The sequence below is a fragment of the Protopterus annectens genome, chromosome 11.part0 (assembly GCF_019279795.1).
Source record: "Protopterus annectens isolate FY-2018-M chromosome 11.part0, PAN1.0, whole genome shotgun sequence".
Taxonomy (NCBI): Eukaryota; Metazoa; Chordata; order Ceratodontiformes; family Protopteridae; genus Protopterus; species Protopterus annectens.
This window is the reverse complement of record NC_056745.1, coordinates 390,231,525-390,256,522: the sequence shown is the minus strand read 5'-3', so window position 1 is coordinate 390,256,522 and position 24,998 is coordinate 390,231,525. Positions and strand designations below refer to the sequence as shown.

The window sequence follows — 24,998 nt, the reverse complement described above, 5'->3', positions numbered from 1 at the left end:
TATGTAGTCCAGGGAGGTACATCTCAGGTCATTCACACCAACATGGACCATGACAGTGTCATATTTGTACTTGTTGTGGAGTGACCTGAGTGCGCGCGTTATGTGGCAGATCCTGGCACCTGACAGGCAGCTGACAGTAACTTTCTCCTTGTTTAGCCTGGTGAGTGGAACATCAGTGTGCCTGACTGTAGACTCACCTATGACTAGAGTGTTGGGTACGTTGTTATGCCTAATGGGCTGTGGTTGAGTGGCACACTGAGTTGGTGGGCTATGTGCCATTTGGGTTGTGTTGGGGAGTGAAGTTTGCTTGCGTTTCTGCTTTGGAGGTTCCTGATGCTTGGGCAGGTTTTTATTGAGAGCCTCTGCAAATGTAGGTGTGTGTTTTGTGTTTCTGGTTGTGTGTTTTGGTGTTGTAGGTTTTGAGGGATTATGTGATGTGTGTGGTGTGGTGCATGTGTTTACCTTCTCCTCTTGACTGTCTAGTCCAGTCTTGGGTGAAGAGAGCTTTGCTTCCAGTTTGGCTATATAAGTGCATCTCTCACAGGTTGTAGTGTTAGGTGGTAGGAGGAGAGGGTTGTCTGTATACATGAGGCAATTGCTGCATTGCTCCAAGATGCCCAGATTCATAAGGTAGACAGGAGAAATCACCGGGAGCTGACCCTTAGACATGCATGGATAGGTGCTTATTTATTAAGTACTAAAAACTGCTTTCCTCTAGATAAGTGAGGAAAGTTGAGTGTTGTAGTAATTTGCAGCTTATTTAGTGCTTATGAGTTATGAACAAGTGCTGAATTCAAAGAAACAGATTTGAGTGATGAAACTAGAAAACTGGCTAGTTCTAAGAAACAAAATTAAGCTAGAAGGCTTCCCTCCAAAACAGAAAGGCTTGGGGGCTCAGAAACCTGCAAACATTCTAGACCACTTACAGGAAAGGCAGGAAACAAGCTTAATTTTTTTTTCTTTCCCAGATGCTCTCTTTGTACACAGTAGGAGTGCCTGAAATCAGAATATGATCTCACTGCACTCACTTGAGTGAGCAAATGATATGGACCCAGAAGGAGTATCCAAACACAAATTTACAAGAGGGGCAGGCAGTTTCAAATCCACCAAGATTAACACCAAAACAAAAACAGGGAGGGTGGGTGGAGAACTGACAAAATAGAGTCAAAACTTCCAGTTCAGTTAATATTAAATGCAACACAAATAAATCAATTTTAAATGCTGTATTATTTGAAAAATGTGCAGATAAAAGGTACTTAAATTCTCTTATACGTCCAGCTGAATACAGCTAGATCTTAGCCGGCCAAAGCTGAGGTTTTAAGCAGAAAATATTCCTAAATGTACCACTTAAATAGGCAGTGACAGGATATCAATGAATGAGACTACCCCCGCCTGCAATTACTAACAGCAATAAAAATCTAGCAAGCACTAACTGACAAAACAGAGTCAAAAATTCCAGTTCAGTTAATGTTCAATGCAACACAAATAAAGCAATTTAAATGCTGTATTTGAAAAAATGTGCAGATAAAAGGTACTTAAATTCTCTCATACGTCCAGTTGAATACAGCTAGATCTTAGCTGGCCATAGCTGAGGTTTTAATATAAATATATTTTTAACACAAGCATCTGTACAAATCGGTTTGATATTCAAATAACATATAATTTTTTACAAAACTCCAGCTAGCTATGTTGACATATGTTACGCATGCACTACCTTACTCCACATGGAACTACCTCACATCATCACAGTGTCTTCTTTGCAACGTCCAGCAACTGCAGAGGGTTTGACAGTTGTCAGGTCATATAGTCTACATTATTTGTAGTGATGATCCGAATGGACTGATTCAGCATTCTTCATGCAAGTCATTATTGCATATTACTGTGATAGTCTTCTGTACAGGATCAGATTGTAAAGGATTTCTAGATTTAGTTAGGGATTGTTACGTTTGCATTTAGCACAGGAGACTAAAGGTCTGCCATGTTAATGAGCTGCTTCTTGTGGCAGGGGTGCAAGGTTTGAATCTTTCCACCTTCATTAAACCACTGTATGACACTGGGCAATTCACTTGACCAGACAGTGCTTTGGAGCATTTGGGAATTTGGGCTAGTCTCCTAAATGGCCTTCAGGACTGCATGCCTAGTAACTATGAGCCTGTTATTGTTTGTCAGCCATTACTATTGCATAGATGATCTAATTCAGGAAATTGTATGGCAATATTACCAGCACACCATTTTTTTAATGCAACAATTTATTCTTCTAAGGGCAGCATATACTGCATTTGTAAATGAAGCACTGAAATGCAAAGTTGTTTGCCAGCAGCAACCTCTTCATTAGTAATAGATCACTTTAATGTGGAATTTAGATTCTGCCATGATATGGTGCATATTCACTTAGCAGATGTTATCAGTTGGTTAATATTTTTATGCTGTCATATATACTTTTATATTTGAACTGTGCTATACATGGCTGGATCTTAAGTCATGATGCTAGCGATCTTTATACAGTTTCACATACTTCATTCAAGCTACCAATAAAGAACATGTAATTTAATTCTTCATAACAGTAAAGGGTGAAAACAGTCACAGAGTCATAGCATAGATTTTTACTAGGCTAGTGACCCAGAGGCCTTTCTAAACCTAGCCAAGTTTTCCCAAAAGAATATTGGTGTGTTATATCCAAAGAGAACATTGAGAGCCAGGCATTTATAAGTAATTTCTGTCCATAAGGGACATGGGTGCCAGGCCTAGTGTAAATTTCGTTCTTCCCATCCACTGGTCTAGGTTGTGCTTAAACTAGGTAATAGACAAATTCAGCTTCACATGGATGGGGGAAGCCTGTTCCACAGTAGGGGCAGTCTCTGGACCACATATCTGTCTCTCCAGCATGTTCTGTTAAGTCATAGACAAAATTCAGGTCCTTAGACCTTGTATTTCTGGTACTGTTTGACTTACGAATATGCAGGAGATCCGTAAGTATAGGGTTTGCAGACACCTTGTAAGCCAGGCATAGATCACCCCTCAGCAATCTGTGGAAGACTGAGTAGAGGGAAAGGGCTTTAAGGTGCTCTGCGTAAGGCAGGTTTGTTACAACCTGCATCCTGTTTGTAAGGAACCTCTGAGTTCATTCTAGTTGCTACATGTGCCTGGTTAGGTACATAGTGAAGGGAGTATTGTACTCTGACTGGTGTGATAAGGATGGAGTATTAGTAGACTGACTGCCTAGCATTTACTTCTGAATACTTTGGCTACTGTGTGTTTGTGTGAAACAATTATTTTTTTTAAATGTAACTTTGGTCATTATTATTTTTGACAGATATCTGAGAAGGATGTAGTCAACAATAAAGTTATAATTGCTGGGTTTGGGGATTTCTGTCGATACAAAGGATTGACTCTGCAGAACTTGTTAAAGTTAAGAAGTCATTAGTCTGTTTTTCTAGGACTAGTGTGCATTTGTGTAAAGCAAATTGGAATATTTTACTGTAGTTATTTTTATCACAATGTGATGTGTACAAATTTGATAAAGTGGCCATCATTATTGAGTAAGGTTGTTGATGGATTATAATGACAGCAGTCTGAGTGGCCTTTTATGGTGTATTGAGTGGGGTCAGAGAGGATAGCTATTCTTAATAACAGTGAAGACATAGTGAGGTCAGCAATGCGATGGTGATGTCCAGCAAGCCTGTAAGTCCCCCCCCTCCAAAAAACAGTATAATATTTTTAATATTCTTAAATGATCAGTTATTGGTTCATACATTTTATTTCATTGCTTACTGGAAAAAATATTCAAAACTACAGTTTGAGTGGGCATTTTATGGTTAAAATGGTCTGAAATTAAAACTTTTGTCATTGCTTCATAAATTTTGTTTCATTGTTAATGGGAACATTTTTCAAAGCTACAAATGTAAAACACATTGTAACAAATGTTGTATTAAACAAGAAAAGTAATTTAAAATTATCAGGAAGGTGAATCAAAACACATGCATTTATGCACTGTCCTAAAAGTGTGTGCCGGGCAGGGGTGAACATGGTTTGAAAGCAGCCCATGGTATACTTAATCCACCACTGGCCAGATGCATTTTCAGTAAATGTGAGTTTCAGTGCATTTTCAATGAATGTGAGTTTCAAGGGAAGAGAAGTTTAGTGGTGCTCAGTCTGTTTCAATGTGAGACTAATTTATTTAGCAAATGGCCGTTAGTGTTTGTGCTATAAAATTTACAGTAAAAGTTTTAAATTAAATTCAAATCTCTATAAACATTGTAAAAGTAAAGAAGAAAACAGTATACATTGTTTATGGTAATTGATGAGGGCCAATTAATTAAATAATGGAATGGCTAAGGGGGTGAGGTCCATTACCTTGCCTAGGGCCCAATTTGACTATGATCCAGCTGTGTGTATATGCACATTCCCTGTCAGCAAGTATTTTGCTACGTTACGTTAATTACTTTTTTTTTTATAACTCAAGGGTGTCAAAACAAGGTGAGATAGTGTAAACAGATGAGCTATGATTGATTGGAGTACTTTGACATTAAACTGGATAGCTGCAAAGGATTGAGTAAAATGAATTGCTACCTTACATAGAAGGGCTTCAGATTGTCATTGAGGTTTGTGATCTTGATCATATCTCTCAAACACTTAGATCAAGAAATCTGGACAAAGTCATAAATAATGGGATGAAAAAGGCTCAAAAATAGGGACAATTTATAAATATTGCTCTTACAAACTAAGAAAGTTGATAGAATAACATGTTTTGCATTAGCATGAATTTTCTACAGAGAATTAAGTCAAACTCAAATGTCTGTCATTTTCTGACTTCACTCCTCAATTGCATGGCAATGATTTGCCCCAAAATCAAAATGTTATGAGGAAAAAACAAAAATATAAGACAAAAATCTGGATATTCTGTGAAAATCTGTACAGCTGAGAGGTATGATTGATGGAAGATTACATAAATAACATTGTTTGTCTTTGAAGCATTCCTTTTTACCTCTTAGCACACAGCATGCACTTCTGGCAACAAGGTTGTTATGTGGACCATTGCACTTTTTATGAAAATGAAGTCTGGTATTGCAAATATAGTTCTTGTCTAAATGAGTAATTTTTGTAAAAAAAAAAAAAAAAACAGTAACACGTGTTCTTGTAATTTAAAAATGCAGCATGAGTTTCTATTCGTGGGGTTAGCTACCTGCAGTTGTCTGGCTGTCTTATTTTTAATTTCTAAAGAAATTGAATTCGTTTTTAAAGGGTACTTTTTGAGTGATTTAGATTTCTGATAATAAATTGTCCTCTTGTTTTACTGCTAATCTTTTCAGGGCTATAGCAAAAGAATTCAGAGCCTTGGCCAACACACCCATTTGGCACTAACCCCTGCTGTGTATATAAGCAATCTTATCTGCTTAAAGACAGCTTTTATTTTGTCAGGATTTTTCTTAAGGTAACATGAGTTTTTATGTTCCTACATATGTTAATGTAGCAATTTTAAGAGTAGTCAATGACAAAGTAAGATTTGTTTTGTGTAAAATTAAAAAAGTATGGTAGAGAGGTTCTATTATTTCCAGATCAGTGGGCTTTTATTCATGGTACCTTCTAATCTGAAGGAGGTACAGATGGTCTTGGAGACTCATTCTGGAATTGTCCTCTTTAAGCAATCATCTCAAAGTGAGGAAAAACAATATGGCTCTGGGTGATTTTAGTTTTCCCATTTTTTGTAAGGAGTCTGACTAGCTACTCTGTCTGTCAGAGGTACTTTCATTGGGATATCTCTGTTTTTCCACCTCATGTAATTTTGTATTCAGAATACTGTCTTTCAGCCCAGAAAACACTTGCAGGGTGTATGTGTTTGGCTGTGGCCATTGCATCCCTCAGACTGAAAGGAATACAGATTTCCAGTAGTAAGACAGAGTCCAAGCAACAGCTGATTGATGTTTTTCTATTCTCATGTTGCAGTATTCTTCACTTTAGGGAATTGCTGCCAGCAGCACCAGACATCCAGCCAGTATACCAAAGTCTTGAAAGCAGGGGTACGTGCGACGTTGCATGTAAGAGCCGTAAACTGACGCTGGCTATATGTGTGATGTCTACACATACCCAAATCAGAACTTTTCTGCTGCAGTGCGTTTCAGGCATCTGATCACCAGCTGTAGTAATCCTTCATTTGTTTGACTTCGGACATCCGGTTTTGACGATCGCTTCAGGCTGTCTGCATTCAGATAAGTACCCTCGTGGGTTGTTTGCTTGTTTCTTTACCTGTTTCAGATGCATGTCTTCTAGGAAGGGAAAGTGCACTTGTGGAAGGCAACTTCCACACAAGGACACGCATGATCAGTCTTTTTTCTGGTTAGGAGCAGGTCACAACTATAAGTCCTGTGATATTTGCCAATCTTTTGTCCCAAAAACCCTGAGAAGCTGTTTGTCTGCTTTAAATCTGTATTTAGACAATCAGTGACTTTGACTCTTGGCGTCCGTAATGGAATGCAGAGCAGGAGCCTCTGAAGTGCCGCCAAGGAATAAGTCTAAAAAAGTTAGGCCCAACGGCCAAGCTGTGTGTCAGGAATCCAGTGAGATCCTCAAGGCGGGTGTTCTCCCAGGATCGCTCCGGACTTCGGATACCTCCCTGTTACCGGGAACCAAAATGGAAGCTGGTGCAGCGGGTATCCTGAGTGCATCTGCTGAGACTTTACAACCATCAGCTCCTGATGGTGAGGGGAACCACAGCTCATGGCATCGGAGGGCCCTTCTACTGCCTTGCCATACATTCCTACATCAGCACCCAGGCCTACTTCTGTTACTGCTCCTTCCACCCCTTTAAATAGGAAACAGAAGGAAAAACACAGGGCCAAAGACCCTACCCCAGCTCAGGAGACCTTTTTCTCAGACTTTATTCAAGGCCTTTCAGGTACTCCAGACCCAGATTCCCCAGTCAGGCCAGCCACTTTTTTCACAGGTAGAATCTGAGGAAGATTATTTCTCCTCAGATGAATCCCTGACATATTGCTCCCAGATTGAATCCCCTAAGGATTTTGCCTCTCCTGAGGAAGAAGAGACCCTCACTCCTGACTCCCCGGAGAAGATTTCTCCTTTGGGGACACTATTTCCCTACTTAGCATTTTAAGTGGGAGGCCTCAGATGTTTCTGAGACCAAGAAAAGATATTTTGAACATCTGCAGATGGAGCAGCCCTCACTATCTGCAGTTCCTCCTTTACTCCCAGCTTTCCAGGATGTCTTCTCAGCCGCTTCCCAGAGCCCAGAGTCACAGCCTCCTGCTAACAAGAGACTAGACAGATTTTACAAAGTGTCTGCAAAGGAGCAGTACCTTTTTAGGAATCCACCAGCAGGTCCTGCTGTTATTGCAGTTTCAGCTGGCAAATCTTCAAGGCAACTACCTTCTTCTTCTCTTTTTCCCCACTGATAAGGAAAGTAAATTTATGGACAGGTTGAGGAAGAAGGTGTATACTTCTTCCATCTTGGCCATAAGAGCAATTAAATGGCCTCTACTCTGCTGTCTGACATACCTGACTCACCAGCCAAGGCTCAGCTGGACACCCTTTTGAACACAATATCCCAGGTTACTAGACACTCAGTCAAGTGCAGCTATGATGCTGTTGAAGCCTCTACCAAATCTGCTGCATCTGGTTCAGTGTTAATGAGGTTCTTATGGTTGAGACTCCAACCTTTGCCCTTTGATGTCCAAGCAAAATTGTTAGATGCTCCTTTGGGTAAATCAGCACTCTTTGGAGTTGCCTCTGCAGAGCTACTTAAGTCACTGCAAGGAAAAAGGAAAAGATTTGCAGAATCAAAAACATTTACCGGTGTCACCGGTTCCCTAGCTTCCATAGGAACTACCCCCAAAAACCCAGCTTTAAGAGGCAGTCCTCCCATTCCTCTGCCACTCGTTCCAAGGCACAAAGGCAACCTAGGAAACCATCCACTCCTAGATCTTCATCCACCTCAACACCTTCTTCCTTTCAGAGGCAGCCAGACACAGATAGAGCTCCTGCACTATGACCCTCTTCCCTTACCCACCTCCACCCCCTCCCTACACCTAACCCTACCGTACCCTCCTGGCAGAAAATTACCACAGACAGGTGGGTGCTGTCCATCATCGAAAGAGGATATTTCATGACTTGGTGGGAATCTCCACCTTTCCGGGGAGTTCCACAATCTCCTTCCAGTCAGCTTACAGTATTCCCCATCATCCTGACACAACTTCTCTCTCAGGGCACTATATAAGTAGTACCCGAAGATCAATTAGCCAAGGGTTTTACTCCAGGATATTTTTGGTTCCAAGAAAGCATGGTCCTGGAAACCCATCCTTGACCTATCCTTCCTCAATCTCTTCCTCAATGCTCACATTACAGCAGCTTCTTCCTCTCATTCCTCAACAACCTTCATGGCCTCCCTGGATCGGAAGGATGCATACCTTCACATCCCTATTCACCCCACTTGCAGGAAATGTCTTCATTTCTCTGTGGATTCCTCACATATTCAGTTCTCTGCCTTGCCCTTTGGACTTTCCACAGCCCCAAGAGTATTCACCAAATGTCTAGCCCCAGTCATTGCATAGTGCCGATTACAGGGCATACACATTTACCCTTATTTAGATGATCTGTTGATCCTACACCAGGATTCTCTCACTCTCACAGCATCTGAACTGAGTTGGCAGGATTTTGCAAAGTCTTGGGTTCACGGTCAATTACTTAAAGTCCCAAATGACCCCATCACAAGACCTTGTTTTCCTGGGGTGCAGGATAAGAACAGACCTGATGTCACTCTTTAGAAAGTGGAAGTTCTCACTCAGATTTCCCAGTCCCTCCTACCAATACCATCCATGTTAGCCAGAGAATTTTTGAGAATCCTGGGATTCATGGCATCCTTGATCCCCATGCTCCCTCTAGCCAGGATGCACATGATGAAGTTTCACGGGGATATTGAAAAATTCTTGGAACCAACACATTCATCCCTTGGAAATCAGTCTTCCTCTTCTCCCCTATTTAAAAAAGGAACTCACCTGGTAGATCTCTACTGTCACCCTCATTCAAAGGGCGCACTTAAAGATTCCTCCACCCAAACAGTATCTTTACACAGATGCATCAAATCTAGGTTGGGGGGGGGGGCTTTCCTTCACAGTACCAACATCCAGCACAAGGTGCAGGGGGAGTGCTCCATTCCAGAAAGAAGGGACCACATCACTCTAAAAGAATTAAGGGCCCTTTACTTGGCAATTGAAGCCTTTCAAGGGATCCTTCTGCTAGGCACATTGCAGGTCATCACAGACAACATGACAGTCCAGTGGTACATAAACAAACAAGGGGGGAAAAAATCCTACCCTTTGTGCAGTATGGCAGTTCAGGTCTGGTTCTGAGCAACAGCACTACAGATTTATTTACAGGCAGACTACATCCCATCAGAAGATAACATGATGGCAGACACCCTGAGCAGGACCTTAACACCTTCCCATGAATGGATGTTTCACAGGGAGGTATTTCTGGATCTAGTTCACAGGTGGGGTATTCCTCAGGCAAATCTGTTTGCCTCCTCCCAGAACAGACAGATGACTCTCTTTTGCACAAGGCTTCTCCATCTACAAGCCTGGAAGGTGGATGTCTTCTCATTCTCAAGGGAGGGCATGTTCCTTTATGCCCCTCCCTTCATTTGCATTGATTCACAAAGTCCTCCTGAAAATACAGAAGGACAAGTGAAAATTCCTGTTAATGACTCCCTTCTGGCCAAGACAGCATTAGTTTTTCCTACTTTTTCATCTAGCCCAGGGCAGTCACCACAGGTTACCTCACCAATTCGACCTACTCTCACAAGACCCTTATTTAACCCCACCTTCTCAATCTCAGTTTGACTGTCTGGGTGATAGAGTTTTGATCCCCTTTAGGCACCTGTATTCAGAGGATGTGCTCGATGTTCTGCAGGAGGCCAGAAAACCGAGTACTAGGAGAGAAAATGTATTTAAATGGAAAAGATTCTCCAATCGGTGCCGTAAGAATAAATAGCACCCATCTCAAGCTTCTGTTCATGGGTTCTTTCCTACCTATGTGAATTGCTGCATTCAGAGTTGGCTTACTCTTCAGTAAAAGTGCATCTTTCTGCCATTTCTGCTTGCCTTCCCCTGACTCCACTTCTGGCTTCCAGGCTAGATGTCAAGCTGTTTTTGAAAGGGGTCATTCATGTCAGGCCTCCTCATAAGCCCATTCCCCCACCTTGGGACTTTAACTTTGTGCTGGAAAAACTTACACTACCTCCCTTTGAGCCAGCTCATTCTTCCACTCTCAAGTTTTGTACTTGGAAAACAGTCCTGTTAGTGGCACTCACTTCTGCTAGGAGGGTATCCGAGATACAAGCCCTTATGGCTTCACCTCCCTACCTTGTCTTCCATATAGATAGGGTTTTCCTAAGGACTAACCCTTCCTTCATGCCAAAAGTAGTTAATGAGATCTCCTTAAATCAGACCATTAACTTGCCTGACTTCTACCTTCAGCCACAGAACTCCTCAGAGAGGACCTTGCATTCCTTGGAAGTTCATAGGCAACTGCGGTTCTACTTAGACAAGACCCAAACCCCTTAGGCAGTCTGAACAACTATTTGTCTCCTTTCATCCCAGGACCCTAGGAAAGGCCGTAGCTGAACAGGCTATTCCCTCTTGGATTTGCCTTTTGCTATTCCTTTCATGGGAAACAGTTGAGTTCATCTGTCAAAGCCCATTCCACCAGAGCTGTTTCCTCTTCAGCAGCCTGTTTCAAGGGCATTGATTACTCTTCTTTTCTGGAGGCAGCAACTTGGTCCTCTGTACATGACTTCACCAAGCATTACAAACTGGATTCCATTTCCAGGGCTATAACAGGGTTTGCTAAGTCTATTCTGCAGGGTCTCATAGACTCTGCTCCCTCACCTGCCACACACACCACTACCTAGAGAGCTTTGGTACTCTTCCTAAAGTGAAGAATACTGCAACATGAGAATAGAAGGACATAGAATAGTTGTGTAAGAACTGGGTCATTCCACCGACTACTGGCTTGTGTCTCAGAAGGGTTTTATACTACCTTCTACTGTTCCTGGGGGCTCTCTTTATGAGGCAGCCACTTCTGATTTGGGTACGTGCAGACATCACAGATATAGCCAGCGTTAGTTTATGGCTCTTACATGCAGTGTTGCACGTACCCCTGCTTTCAAGACTTTGGTATACTGGCCGGATGTCTGGTGCTGCAGGCAGCAACTCCCTAAAATGAAGAATATTGCAACATGGAAGAGAAGGACATCTATGGTTATGGTAAGTTCTTACACAACTGTTCTGTACTACCCCCAGATGCTCATTTCCTTTTTCGAATTCTGTGGGTTTGATGATCAGTATTAAAAAAAAAGTCAGATTTGCATCTGGACACAGTGAAGATTGTTTTGGTTGCATTTGTTGATACTTTGCAGTAGAAAGCATTTTAACTCAGGAGAGAGTAGAAGGTATAGTGATCTTTGTTTTGTTGTTGAGTTGATCACAGACCCCTTCTTGGTCATACATTTTCTGAAGGTACAGGGGCAAATTTTACCAGTATAATGATGTTCCAATGTTGCAGACATCATCTGATAACATTTCAGCACCTCCAGTGTGTATAAACTTGCTGTACATTAGTCGCTCATTGCTGTCAGCCATGTAGATGAACCATTGATTAATGCAGTCAGCAGAACCACACTTAAATATGGGCAGAAATGCAGATCTCCAATCAGTGACAGTTCGTGACAGGTAATCCACAGCACATCAGGAAGTGCACATCATGCTGAAGAAATTTTTGCAGCTCTCTCAAAAATTTCTTCAGCATGATCTGCACTTCCTGTTGTGCTGCGCATTCAAGAGATGTCTACAACCAGAAAGTATTAGGATAAATGTCAACAGTTACACAGTGATGTGGTACATTAACAGAGAGCCACCTAAACAGTGCCGGTTGACCACCATTGAATTGGGAGAGGCGGGTATTCCTGTCTATTCACTTTTTTTTCCCACCACTGCATCTGCTGGAAACCTAGAATATTCTAGCAATCAGTTTGTCTTTCAAGGTCAGACATTAATGTTGGATCTTTTTGTATGTCCAGGTAGTCACCAAATTCAGTAGATTTGGAATAGAGAAATGAGGATCCAAACTGATGATTGCATTCCATCCAGTTTCTTTAATTCAGTGGGTGCTGCTTAAGAGGAGAAGAGAGGATGAGTGAAATTTTCATAGCCAAACTTTGGCCCAAGCAGTCTTTGTTTTCTCTAATAAAGGAATTACTGATACTCTGTTGATATGCTCCTCTCATGGAAGACCTATTGTTCAACAGCAAGACACAATCATTAGACTTTTGAGCTATTACACCTCACATACGGTACATTGAGAGTGTCATCTGTAACAGTAAACTGCTTTCCTCGCAGGTTGTTCACGTTTCAAAAAGCTACAATCAGAAGTCCCATCTTGAAATGGAAATTTTTTTTTTCTGTGTTCACTTTCTTTCTCATTTTGTGTTATTTTTCTTCATGTCCCTCAGGTACTGAACTGTATTCATCCATTAAAGCACATTTTGCTACTTTATTAGCTTGCCTTTGTTATGATACTTTACTAAATTCCAAGCTAACTGTAGGATGTCTCTTGGAGTTCTGTATGAAAGAGCTGAAGACCATTTTCAGTAGACGTCAGGGAAGAAAAGCTCCATAGTTTGACAAATAACAAGAATACAATCAATTGAAAAATACAAATAAATCAAAATGAGGGGAAAAGTATCACATTTCAATATAATACTATTTACAAAGACAATTATATTAGAGGTTACACAATTATTAATAGTAGATATAATTTGGGGATTCTCTCTCACAAAATAAAAATACAACTTATATTAATGAGATGGGGAAAGGAAATAGTCTAGGTAGTGGCAACAAATAGGTTATAGAACTAGAAAGTGTGGGTTTAAATAGGAGTAAAAATTTTCACTACTTAGTCCTAGCATCTTTGACATAACTGCTCCTGTAGCTCGTCGTCTCAATTTCTTTGAAATTTCTGTCTTGGAATATGCTTCTCTTGGAGGCAGTTATGGCTGTTTGGAGAATATCTAGTCTACAAGATCTTTCCCTGAACCATGCACAGTTTTTCATCAAAAATGTGTAGCGCTTTATAATAACTCCTTTTCTTCTGTTGTACCTTTAGTTATTTCTAATAATGCCTTGACTCAGTATTCATATTTTTCCTTTTTACCCTTGTCATGGGATTGCAAAGGAATGGATTTCCCATTAGTTTGGTCTTGGGAGACAGTTGTCACATACATTGCCAGAAGCCAATATATTAGGAGGTGGGACCAGCTTTTTGACTCTTTTACCTTAGCATTTAGACAGATTAGACAAGCCACTGAGTTAAAAAAAAAAAAACTGGTTTGGCAACTGCACAGCCTCTATTACATTGCAAATCTACAAGTAAGCCCCTGTCAGAAATTTAGTAGGGCTTATTGTGATGTAGCAGTAGTTTGGTTTTCTTTTACCAGTAGTCCGAGACATACCAGCTGGAGCCTTCAATTAGATTCATAGCATGGTATGATACCATCCAGACTTTGAAGACAGTAACACTGAATGTTACATAGTGCATAGAGCGTGGTGATTACGCTTCAGTCTCAGAAACCACAATGGCAGCCAAACCGTTTATTAAAACACAGTCTCTAGTGCCTCAGCTTGCATCAAGCCTTCAAGGAGTAAAATTCCCATAAAGCATACTCATATAAATACCAGCAGCCCTCCACTAATTGAATACAATTATATAATTATATAATGCAATTAAATTGCCAGTTAAGTATTTAAATTAAACTTTTCCAACTACACTCAGTGTTGGGCCCTCTAGGGATCATTGTAGAATATTTCAGTATAAATATCGCTTCTTTATGCAACAATTTATTTGTTATATATTCACTTGATTCACAATATACTTTCTCCAAAACGGTAGCTTGAAGCCTACTCACATTACTATTATGTACACATTTAAAATGTTGTGCCAAAGGGCTTTCAAGTTTACCAGATCTAATTGTAATCTGGTCTTGAAAGCCCTTTTAGTTTGTCCTATGTAAAAATGTTTGCACCCACATCTAATGGCATATATAACTCCTTCAGTAACACAATTAAAATGCCAATTAACTGTAAAAACTACCCCATTAATCATCAGGAAAAATTTTCACCACATATTCACAGCTGATGCACCTTCCACACTGGAAGGTGCCCACCTCTTGAATAACTTGTGTTAACATATCCGTTGGTCTTTTAAACTGAGTATGGACAACAATGTCCTTAATGTTCCTTCCCCTTTTATACGAAAAAACAGGTGTTTGGGTTGTAAAACTGTAAATCCCTGTATTTTCTCAAAAAATCCCAATGATACAATAGCATTTTCTTAATAGAAGGATTTAAAATATTATATGTGGTTACTACAAAAAAACTCTCATTGTCCACATTATTTTTCTCAAAGTTATTCTATCCATAGTAAGGTTTAATTTTACCTTCCCTATTCAAAAATTTTTGTAGAGCATTTTCCACTATATATTTAGCATATCCCCTCTTAAGAAACATTTCAGCTGTACACAGTAGTTCCTCGCTCATATTTTCAAAATTACTACACAACCTAGAAATTCGTGAAAATTCTCCAAATGGAAGGGAATTAATCATATGGGACGGATGACAACTAGATCCCACTAAAAACTGATTTACTTCATTAAACTTTCAATGTATCTTGGTTCTAATCAAACCATTATGTTGTCCTTCCAAGGCTAGATCCAAAAATGTTAATCTAGCCCCATATTGTAAACCGTCAAAACTAATTCCCAACCTATTGTGATTTAAACTTTCTACAAATTCTGTTACCTGATCCCTACCTCCTTCACAAATAAAGAGGAGGTCATCAATAAATCTGAAATATTTTAACACAAATTTTCCATAAAACTCACTTCTATATATGTATTCTGACTCAAACATCCCCATGAATAGGTTTGCATACATGGGAGCAAAAGGTGAACCCATTGCTGTCCCCTGTAACTGATGTTATAATGTTTCCAAACACAAAGTAGTTATTGGTCAAACAAAAATATATTAATTCCATGACATAATATGCTAAAGGTGAATCTCCCAAGTACAAGTTTAAAGCTTCCATGCCAAACTCAAGTTTAATATTAGTATATAAACTCCTTACATCTATAGAGATCCAATACATATCCAAATTCCACCTAATGTTATTAATTTTATTTAGAAAATCAAGAGAGTCTTTAATATATGATGGTAGCTTAATAGCTTCTTTCAACAAAAAATTATGAATCACCACACCAACATCATGTAAAAAAATGTTTAACAGCTGAGATGATTGGTCTGCAAGGGGGATGTAAGATATCCTTGGGGATCTTAGGTAGGCAGTAAAAATATGCCATACCCGTGTTAGTACATATTAACTTTTTATCCACATCTGAATTGAGCCAATACCTCAGCCTCAGCCCTTTATTAATTAAATTCACATATCTATCTCTAGCTTCTTGATACTGTGTGATATCTACTTCTCATATGTTTCTTTATCATTCAATAAACTCAGACACATATTCAAATATTGAGAAAAATGCATAATCACAGTTCCGATTACCCTTATCAGAGGGCTTAATAATTAAGTCATGATGTTCACTAAAAGCTACTAACGCTTGCCACTCATTTTTAGTTAAATTATATTCCACCTCTTTGATATTAAACATTTTTAATATTTTTTCCAACTCAAAATCCACCATACCATAGAATTTAAGTATTCCTTTATGTCTAAATGGTGGCATAAAGTTACTTTTAAATTGAATATTAGTAGCATTGAGCATACAATAAGCATTATAGTCATTTGATAAAGTTGATGTATATGACACAAAAGATTCATTTGATTCATCGGATGACAAACTGCCAACCACAATATCAAATACCCTAATCACAGCATCACTACTATAGTCATTATAACACAAATTTCCTTTCTGAAAAAAGTCTTTCAGATGTAACTTATGGACTAGTTGGAATAATTCAGTTTTTCACTGATGTCATTTAGGTACAACCGTGGGAACAAATTTAAGCCCACAACATAAAGCAAAATACAAATATTCACTAATACTCTGTCCTGATATATTATTATATATATATATATATATATATATATATATATATATATATATATATATATATATTATATATAATTAAAAGGGCTTTCAAGACCAGATTACAATTAGATCTGGTAAACTTGAAAGCCCTTTGCCACAACATTTTAAATGTGTACATAATAGGAATGTGAGTAGCTTGCAAGCTACTGTTTTGGAGAAAGTATATTGTGAATCAAGTAAATATATAACAAATAAATTGTTGCATAAAGAAACAATATTTACATTGAAATATTCTACATTGACCCCTAGAGGACCTAACACTGAGTGTAGTTGGAAAAGTTTAATTTAAATACTTAAATGGCAGTTTAATTGCATTATATAATTGTATTCAATTAGTGGAAGGCTGCTGGTATTTATATGAGTGTGTTTTATGGTGAAATTTACTCCTTGAAGGCTTGACACAAGCTGAGGTGCTAGAGATTGTGTTCTAATAAATGGTTTGGCTGACATTGTGGTTTCCTGGATTTGTGCTTTCTTCCTTTGTGGTTGTGACTACAGTATCTGGAAAAAGACAAATGGGTTAAGCACTTCTGTAGCACAAGACCAGATCTTAACAATTGCGAAGCACCCTCTGCTGCACTTGTTAAGATTGGGTATTGTGCTAGGCAGTTAAACCTGCCAGCACTGACCAGCAAACAGTAGTGTCAGAATAAAAAAACAAGTTTGCCCGCTGCCCGTGCCAGTAATGTGTCCCTGACTTTTTCTAACATAACAGAATCTCTTACACCATCTGTCTGACAGCTCTTGCTAAGTACTTTACAGTTTTCAAAGCCGGCAAAACACTTACCACTTTTTACTCTTTTTTTTCTTCCCCTGTAACTAGTAGTACATGAAGTAGGTAAAGGTCTATGCAGTACAAACCATTGTGAACTTATCTTCGATCACAACCCATTCTTGAGGTCAATTTCTTGGTATCCATGTCTCAGACATTTAATAAGCTAGTTATGATTGACAACCCACTCATAATTCTCTATGTTACAGTTGTTTGAGGCACTCATTATTGGTGTAAATTTATTAATAAATAATTTGCAAAGCTTAGCTTGGTTTCCAAAGCTAACCAGCAACAGCGGCTGTATGCGTTTGTGCATGTACCCCATATGTTCCCTAGTCAGTACTGGTTTCTGTTCAGTGATAGCTCTTTTACTGCTCAGGCATTTTGATTTTGGAGCCAGTTAGTAATACCAAAGTGGTGGCTGAATAACCCTAACTATCACAGCTGTACTTCTTTTTAATTTTCTTGGCAAACTTGTCCTTAACATGTAGCACCAAAGTTATAAAGCATACGTTTTAAAACGCAATGGTTATAATATAAACAAATGACTGAACAAAATGTCCTTTCAACTGTATTGCTTATTGTAACACACTGTGCTCCTTATAGTATATTTACTTTTTGCTCCTTTCTTGGCCTTGAAATGGTACTTTATTAACTTTTGACTCTGTACTGTACTTTAACATGTATATTGTACTGTATTTGCTGTACTAATCTTTGCGGAGCTTTTCTCCCCGGGCCGCCCCTGAAAATAGGATCCATCCCCAGTTGGACTTTCCTGGTAAACAAATATAAAATAAATAATAAACGATTAGACTAGCCAGTTATGAGAAATAAAAAGTAACATCAAAATAACGTTCCTGCCTTAAACTAGAGATGTCCTTTTTCACACTAAAGTTAAGTAAAGCAGTAAGACATACTAGTCTGCACATGATGTTTTGCATAAATTAAAACCTTTGCTCCCTGTAGCTTAAGTATTAAGAATTTGAATGCCCATGTCCAGCTTGTCTGCTCTTTCAACAACCCATTTACTCTGAATGAGTAAACATGCAGTGCCTTTTCCTGTGAAGTTTAGTTGCTTCACCTCATTGTGTTTGTCTTTCAGCTAGATTCCTTTATTGCTTGTCTTTGAATTTCATGTTCATTTACAGTGATGCATTATTGTTGATGTGTGTCTTGCCTTTGTAACAAGGCAGTCTGATTCATTTGTTGATGTTTTCTATTTGTGTGCAGCTTCAGTCTCTCCAGGCAGTGATACAGGAGAAGGACTTGAGATTTCAAGAACAGCTTCAGCGTCATGAGGAGGAACTGTTGCAGGTGGCATCAGCCACCGACAGCAGTGCCGAGTTACAGCAGGTATGCAGAGTACAGCAGTGAACTGGCATCAAAACCTGTAGTATAGTAGCAAGAAATATGCATTCTACTGAATGATGTTTATCTGTAGAGCATTTGGAGGACCACAGATGTTAAACCTCTGTTCAGTTTACAACCCAGTACAAGAAGTAGACTGTGCAGGTAAAATTACTGTAGTGAAGTTGAACACTGGTGTTGTAAGTGTGTTTGCCTTGGTGCTAGGGGAAGCCCTCACCTATTGGCAAAACCTTTGGCCAGTATGTACTTGGATCTGGTAGGCATCTTCTGTATGTCTCACCTCAGATTTCTTAAAATGTAGTCTGTGACAGCATGATTAACATTCCTTTCTTCTTGACTCTCTAAGCCCTGCTACAAGTACTTTAACTCTTTGCTTTTTTTGTAGACACTGAAGTCACAGCAACGCAAGCTTGAAGAACTGGAGGAAGCATTGCATGGACGTACTCTTGTGGTGGAAATGCTACAGCAAGAATTAAACAATGCAGAACAACAGAAACAGGTAATGACCAGTAGTGGCTTGTTTGGTATTTTCCTCTCAAGCACAACATAACTTCTACTGTGCACACATGGCATATTTCTGTAGGTCAAGTCCAATAAGATTTTTGATATAATAGTTAATCAGGTGACCACTCCTTCATACATCAACAGTCCTTCACTGTGCTGCCACTAAACCGTTATTTCATTCCTCCTTCCCCTGCCATAGCTATATACCTGTCTTGCTTGTACCCCTTTTCCATGTTAAGGTTTTCTGTTTACTTTGTGGACATCATGACCTTCAAACCATATTTGATTCTTCCCTTTATGGCTTGCACTCCTGTAATTTCCTTTTGTCCAGGTTTGACCACCTTCTTTGTCTTCTGTTCCTAATGTCTTCTTTTGTTTGAAGCATGTAACTCCTCCTTTTGTGCACTGTCACCTTCTTTCTGCCTTTCTTTTCCTGTGGCATTTGTTTTCCCTTCCTCGTGTTCTTTTCTGACAGGCTTCCAATGTACATAATGACGATTCTGTACCCTTCATGCTTTTCAGTCAAAGGTGTCTAGTCTCAACTCTTCAGTTGCTGATGTTTACTTTTTCACCATCTGCATTATAATATTTTTGTGGGGTGTGTGGAGGGTATATCTCTCTCTTTTTTCTATTCTTCCTATGGGTCATTTTTCTCTATAGACCTTTCTTTCCATTCCACATCCCATCCATTGATTTTCTTCTGTTCCATTAAATTGTTCTTCTCTGTCACTCGGGCATCCTTGTCTGTATATCTGTCTTCCCAATGCATGTCTTATGCTTATAAACATCCTTAATTGGTTTTCCATAGTTTCATTAAACACCATTCTGGCTATCATGCCCAAAGGAGGTTCAATAGTGACCTTTAATCTATATTTTCATTTGCTAGTTATTCTACACAAAATACCAGAGTAATGTAACACTTCATTTTTACACCTGTGTAAGGTATGCAGAAGACTTTGGTATTATACCAGAAGAACTAAAAGAATCAGAAGGCCAGATCAAATAGTTATTTCAATCAAGAAGGAAAAAAAGCCTACCATTTAATAACTAAACTTTGAAAAAAATATTTTCACATTACCTTGTCTTTTCTTGTGATAAATGTAATAAGCCTTTGCAAAGCACAATTCCACTAAACCATAGGTTCTCTGGTTCTTGTCACAGTGGAATTCTCTCAAACCACATAAAGATCAGTCAGCTTCCCCTACATGTCAAGAACTTTAGGCCTCACCATAGAAAAATAAGTATACAGCACATGGGATCATAGGATCCAGGGGAATTGTATGAACTGTGCTTACACCAAAAACTTGCTTGTAAATTATGTAGGTGGGCACTCTGGTCTGTCTTTATGCCATAGGTCCCAACCTGCCAAGATGCCAATGTGGAACACAGATGATAACAATGTGTGACAAACAGTCAAAATGTAGAACACCCTATTTTCGCACTGCACGAAAAGTGTCCCTTGACCATGGCCATAGCCTTTCAACCAAAATATTCTATATATAAGTATTTAATAATACACACACATGCACACACACACACACACGCACACACACACACACACGCACACACACACGCACGCACACACACACACACACACACACACACACACACACACACACACACACACACACACACACACACACACACACACACACCTCTAAACTGCCCAGAATTTTGCAGACTACCCAAATTTTTGCCTCATATTTTTGGTCTGTTCCTCATAAAATATGTAGTTTTCTGGCAAATCACAGAGGAATGAAATAATAACATAATGACAGAAATTTGAGTTTCAGACATCGTATCCTTCAGAACATGTAAGGTAACACAAAACCTGTTATTCTAGCAACTAAGTTTATAAGAGCAATATCTAAAAATTGTCCCTATTTTTCTGGCTGTATCCCCACATTGTTTGGCTATTGGTTTTGTCCAAATGTCTTACTGTAGGAGTTTGAGAGGTATGTTTGGTAATCCAATATTTTTAACCCACCACCAGGGCTGCTTAACCATATTGCTTCCCCAGACCACCATTATATATGCACTGTATGGTATTTCTATGGATATTTACTAAAACTTATTGTATCTTTTTAATTTGGCAAAAGTATATAAATGTTTAAGACTTTCTCCTCACGTGCTAAGGTTTTGTTGGTTCTTCACCTTTAATAAGTGTCATTTTAAATGTTATCATCGGTATAATTATTTTTAACAATGCTCTTAATATAATACTGTATTAAACCATTACAGTAGAGCGGGCACCCTGGCATATGTAGGCCAATCCCCATGTGGCAATATTACTTCTTCGGTCCCTCCATCTCTTCACAGGTGAAAGCTATACCTGCTCTCCAGATAGATGCCACTGATGACCACTCTGCAATCTGACCTTACCGATCATTGCACTAGCACCATGCCTGATCCACTTCCAAAATTTGTTGTTTGCAAATCGTGCACAACTCACACACCGAACTAGCAGCAAATAAATATATTTTGGACTCCCGTGTGGTAATATCTGAATTGACCACTGCTAATATTAACTTAATATCAACTTAAAACTACCTGGCAATCCTACATGCCAAGAGAACCAGGTGAACATTGATTCTATTCCTTCCCTGGTAACTTATTCCACCCCACTGCCAAAAGCAGCACAAGACATGGCCAGCTCCCCAAGCTCCTTAGATTTAATGACAGGTCATCCCACAATGTATTGCTTAGCTCTACATCTAGATCAGAATTCAAAAGTGTGAAACAAGCCCAACCTCAAGCAGTAAACTCTCATAATTATTAACTTTTAATGTAATTACTGTCTTTATTTAAAGGGAAAACTACTCGTGTACCAATACACTTGTCCAACGTTTTCTGGAATTCATTAATTGCAATGCCCTGGGCCAGCTCATCCTTACCCCTACTAGAGGTAGCAACATCCTTGACCTGATCATTGCTAACATGAGAGACCATTGCTCTACACCAGTAGTCAACTCCTCCCTGGTTAGATCCGACCACAAACTAATCACCTTGGAAATCCACATCCCTCCCACCTGCCTCGCAAAGGTAACCACCATGAAAAACTTCTCCAAAGTTAACTTTGGGCTCCTAAAAATAGAGGTGGCTAACTTCACGGCACCCATGCAAATGGAGAATAGTTGCATGACTGCCGAATCATGCACCACTGCACTATATGAACACGTACACAAATGCATGGATCTCGCCATACCCATTAGAACCAAGACGCTCTCCTCCAAAAAAAAGGAAGCCAATGTGGTGGTCCCCTGCCATAAACAAACTCTACAACAGAAGGAGGAAACTGACGCAGAATAAGGTGAAGTCCCAAGACTGGAAAAACTCCCTTATCAGCCTCAACAAAAAGTTGAGATCCCTCATCAGATCCTCTAAAGCTAGCTATGAAAACAGAATTGGAGCAGATAGTAAAGACAGCCACAAGGCCCTTTATAGTTATGTAAAGAATCTCTATGGCAATACCCAGATTTGCTCTGAGCTACCGCACAATGGTACCTCCTATACTGAGCCAACAGATCTTGCCAATATACTGGCCGACAGATTTAGTGCCACCTTTACCACTCTCTCCCCCACCAAAGGACCAGTCACAGTACTAGTAGATTACCAGGCACCCAGTATTACTGCTGCACAGGTTAAAACGGCACTGTCCATGGCCAAGAATATAGCTTCTATGGGACCTGATAATATCCCTGGGTGTGTTCTACATGAACTACAGAGTGAACTGGCACATCAGCTGTGCGCCCTGCTCAATCACAGCCTCACCTCAGGCTTTGTCCCTACCGAATGGCGCACTGCTACAGTCATCCCTCTCCAAAAAGGAGGAGTGACTCCAGACCCTGGGAACTATCACTCCATTAGCTAGTCTGATATGCAAAGCTGTGGAATGCATCATCATGGACCTACTAAACAAGGATATAGGGAATCTTCAAACTCTGGATCCCATACAGTTTGGTTTTGTGAAGGGTAGATCATGCCTGCTCAACCTGGTCGACTTCTTTGAGTCAGTCTCCAGAGCTGTGGATGAAGGCAAGGTGGTTCATACAGCCTACCTTGATCTGGCCAAAGCCTTTGATACCATTCCTCACTCAGGAATCATAGAAAAACTCACTAAGATAGTCATCAACCCCTATATCACTAGGTGGGTTGCAAACTGGCTCACATATAGAACCCACAGTGTAAAAGTAGCTGACTCCAAGTCAGACTGCCGACCAGTCACGAGTGGAGTCCCACAGGGTTCGGTCCTGGTCCTCTCCTGTTTGGTATCTACTTTTCTGAAGTCCAGACCAACACAAAGAGACTCTGCCTCACAAAGTTTGCAGACAATTGTAAGTTAGGAGTTATTATTAACTCCCCAAGTGATGTTGATATCCTACAGAAAGGCCTCACTGAGACCAACGACTGGTGTCAGAACCATGGCCTTAAGCTCAATGCCAAAAAATGTGTCATCGTCCCCTTTGGGAAAAACCCAGTTCCCATGAATTACCACATCGATGGTAGTCCACTGAACACAGAAGGTGTTATAAGAGATCTGGGAACACAGGTTGACAGCAACCTCTCTTTTGACTACCACATTGCCACTGTGGCCAGAAAGTCCTTCTATGTGGCACATCTCATTGCTAAGGGATTTACATCCTGGAAGAATGAGGTCATTGTCTCCTTCTACTCTTCCATCATTAGGCCAGTCATCGAGTACAATACCCCATTTGGCATGTACCTCACTAGACACCTGCACCAACTGGAGAGGCCACAAAAGTACCTCACAAAGAGGATCCTAGGCCTTAAACACTTGTCCTGTATGGACAGACTCAAAAAAACTCCAACTATTCTCTGTCACATATCGCCTAGTTAGAGGCGATCTCTGCTTGACATACAAAGCCATGTCTGACCCAGCTCTGTTAGAAATGATACATCTAAAGAAATCCCAATCCCTCCAAACCACACACTACAGAGACTTCAACCTCATTACCACAATCAACAGAACAAGCTGGAGGGACAGAGTCATAACCCAGAGACTGCCCATGCTATGGAATGGACTTCCCATACATGTCAAACAGAGCACCTCACTGGCCTCATCAAGAGAAATCTTGATGAGTGGATGGGAGGTAGAAAATTCACCCCAGGGATCACTCCAGTGGCTGTACTCGACAGAGGCACTGGGAACTAAGGTCGGGTGGCACGATGCCAGGGTAATCCTGTGGGCTAGGCTTGTAAAGGCTCCAGGGTTATTAGCCTAGTACACACCTATGAACCTATTAGAGGGAGAAAAAATAAAATAGAAGCAAAACAGTAAGAAATTAAATTGTCACACCCGTGTTTAGAGGGGGGAAACAGAAGTGTATTTTTTTCTTGTTGATTGTGCTTTGAGGGTATCATTATAGACAACCCAGAAGCCATGGACTTTTACTCTGCATTCCAATTGGCTGCTGAGGTCAAAATTGTTCTCTGATTGGCTCCCTTTCTCTTTGTCTTTGCCTATTGGCTATAATTATGATTTGGGCACCAATTAGAGAATGAAAAGTGGAACCACCACTGTCAAAACTGAAACACTGATTCACTTCAGTGTCAAATGTGGAGCTTTTCAACACACGTCTGTACAAACCTAATTTGATATACACATAGCATGCAGTTCTAATAAGGTTGTAACAAGCATATTACATGAAGCATGGTGACATTCACAAATCACACATAACCATTTACAAAATTCCAGACATCTGTGTAGGCAGTATCTCTGTTTGTCACACTTCTGTATAAATCACATTGACATTCACAAATGACATATAATTATTTACAGAATTCCATATAATTGGGCTGGCAATATCTCCTTTCATGACAATCTGCATAGCACATTGTCTTCATTCCCTGCTCTTATGTGTCTTTGCTGCTCATCATTGGGTATATTTTATTAGAACTAGTAGTCCGAGAGTCCAGGACTCCATTTGAAAACAACTTTCATAAATGGCCAGTAGATCAGCAGAAAATTCAGTCAAAAGTCCAGTGCAGAATAATTCAGAAAACCATCTTTTTTGTGGTGCCCTTTTCCCTTTACTTCCCTTTCAGTAGCCTGGTCATTCAGTTGGGGGACTGTTACCTTTACAAAAATCTGAGCCAATCAAAAAACACCTTGAGATGTGTGCAATCTCTTCTAAAAGATGACTTTGTGGTCATAAAAGAATT

The 24,998-nt window shown here is 39.8% G+C and overlaps 1 protein-coding gene across 2 annotated transcripts in view; it reads left to right on the top strand.

Annotated features, from left to right (window-relative positions):
• The window catches only part of GOLGB1 (golgin B1), a 1,744,011-nt gene that overhangs the window by 1,103,141 nt on the left and 615,872 nt on the right, over positions 1–24,998 (top strand). For both annotated transcript variants that reach the window (XM_044087881.1, XM_044087880.1), the window contains exons 8-9: positions 18,174–18,296; positions 18,697–18,810. In XM_044087881.1, coding sequence (XP_043943816.1) covers positions 18,174–18,296; positions 18,697–18,810 — 237 coding nt within the window. The remainder of the gene's footprint in view (positions 1–18,173; positions 18,297–18,696; positions 18,811–24,998) is intronic.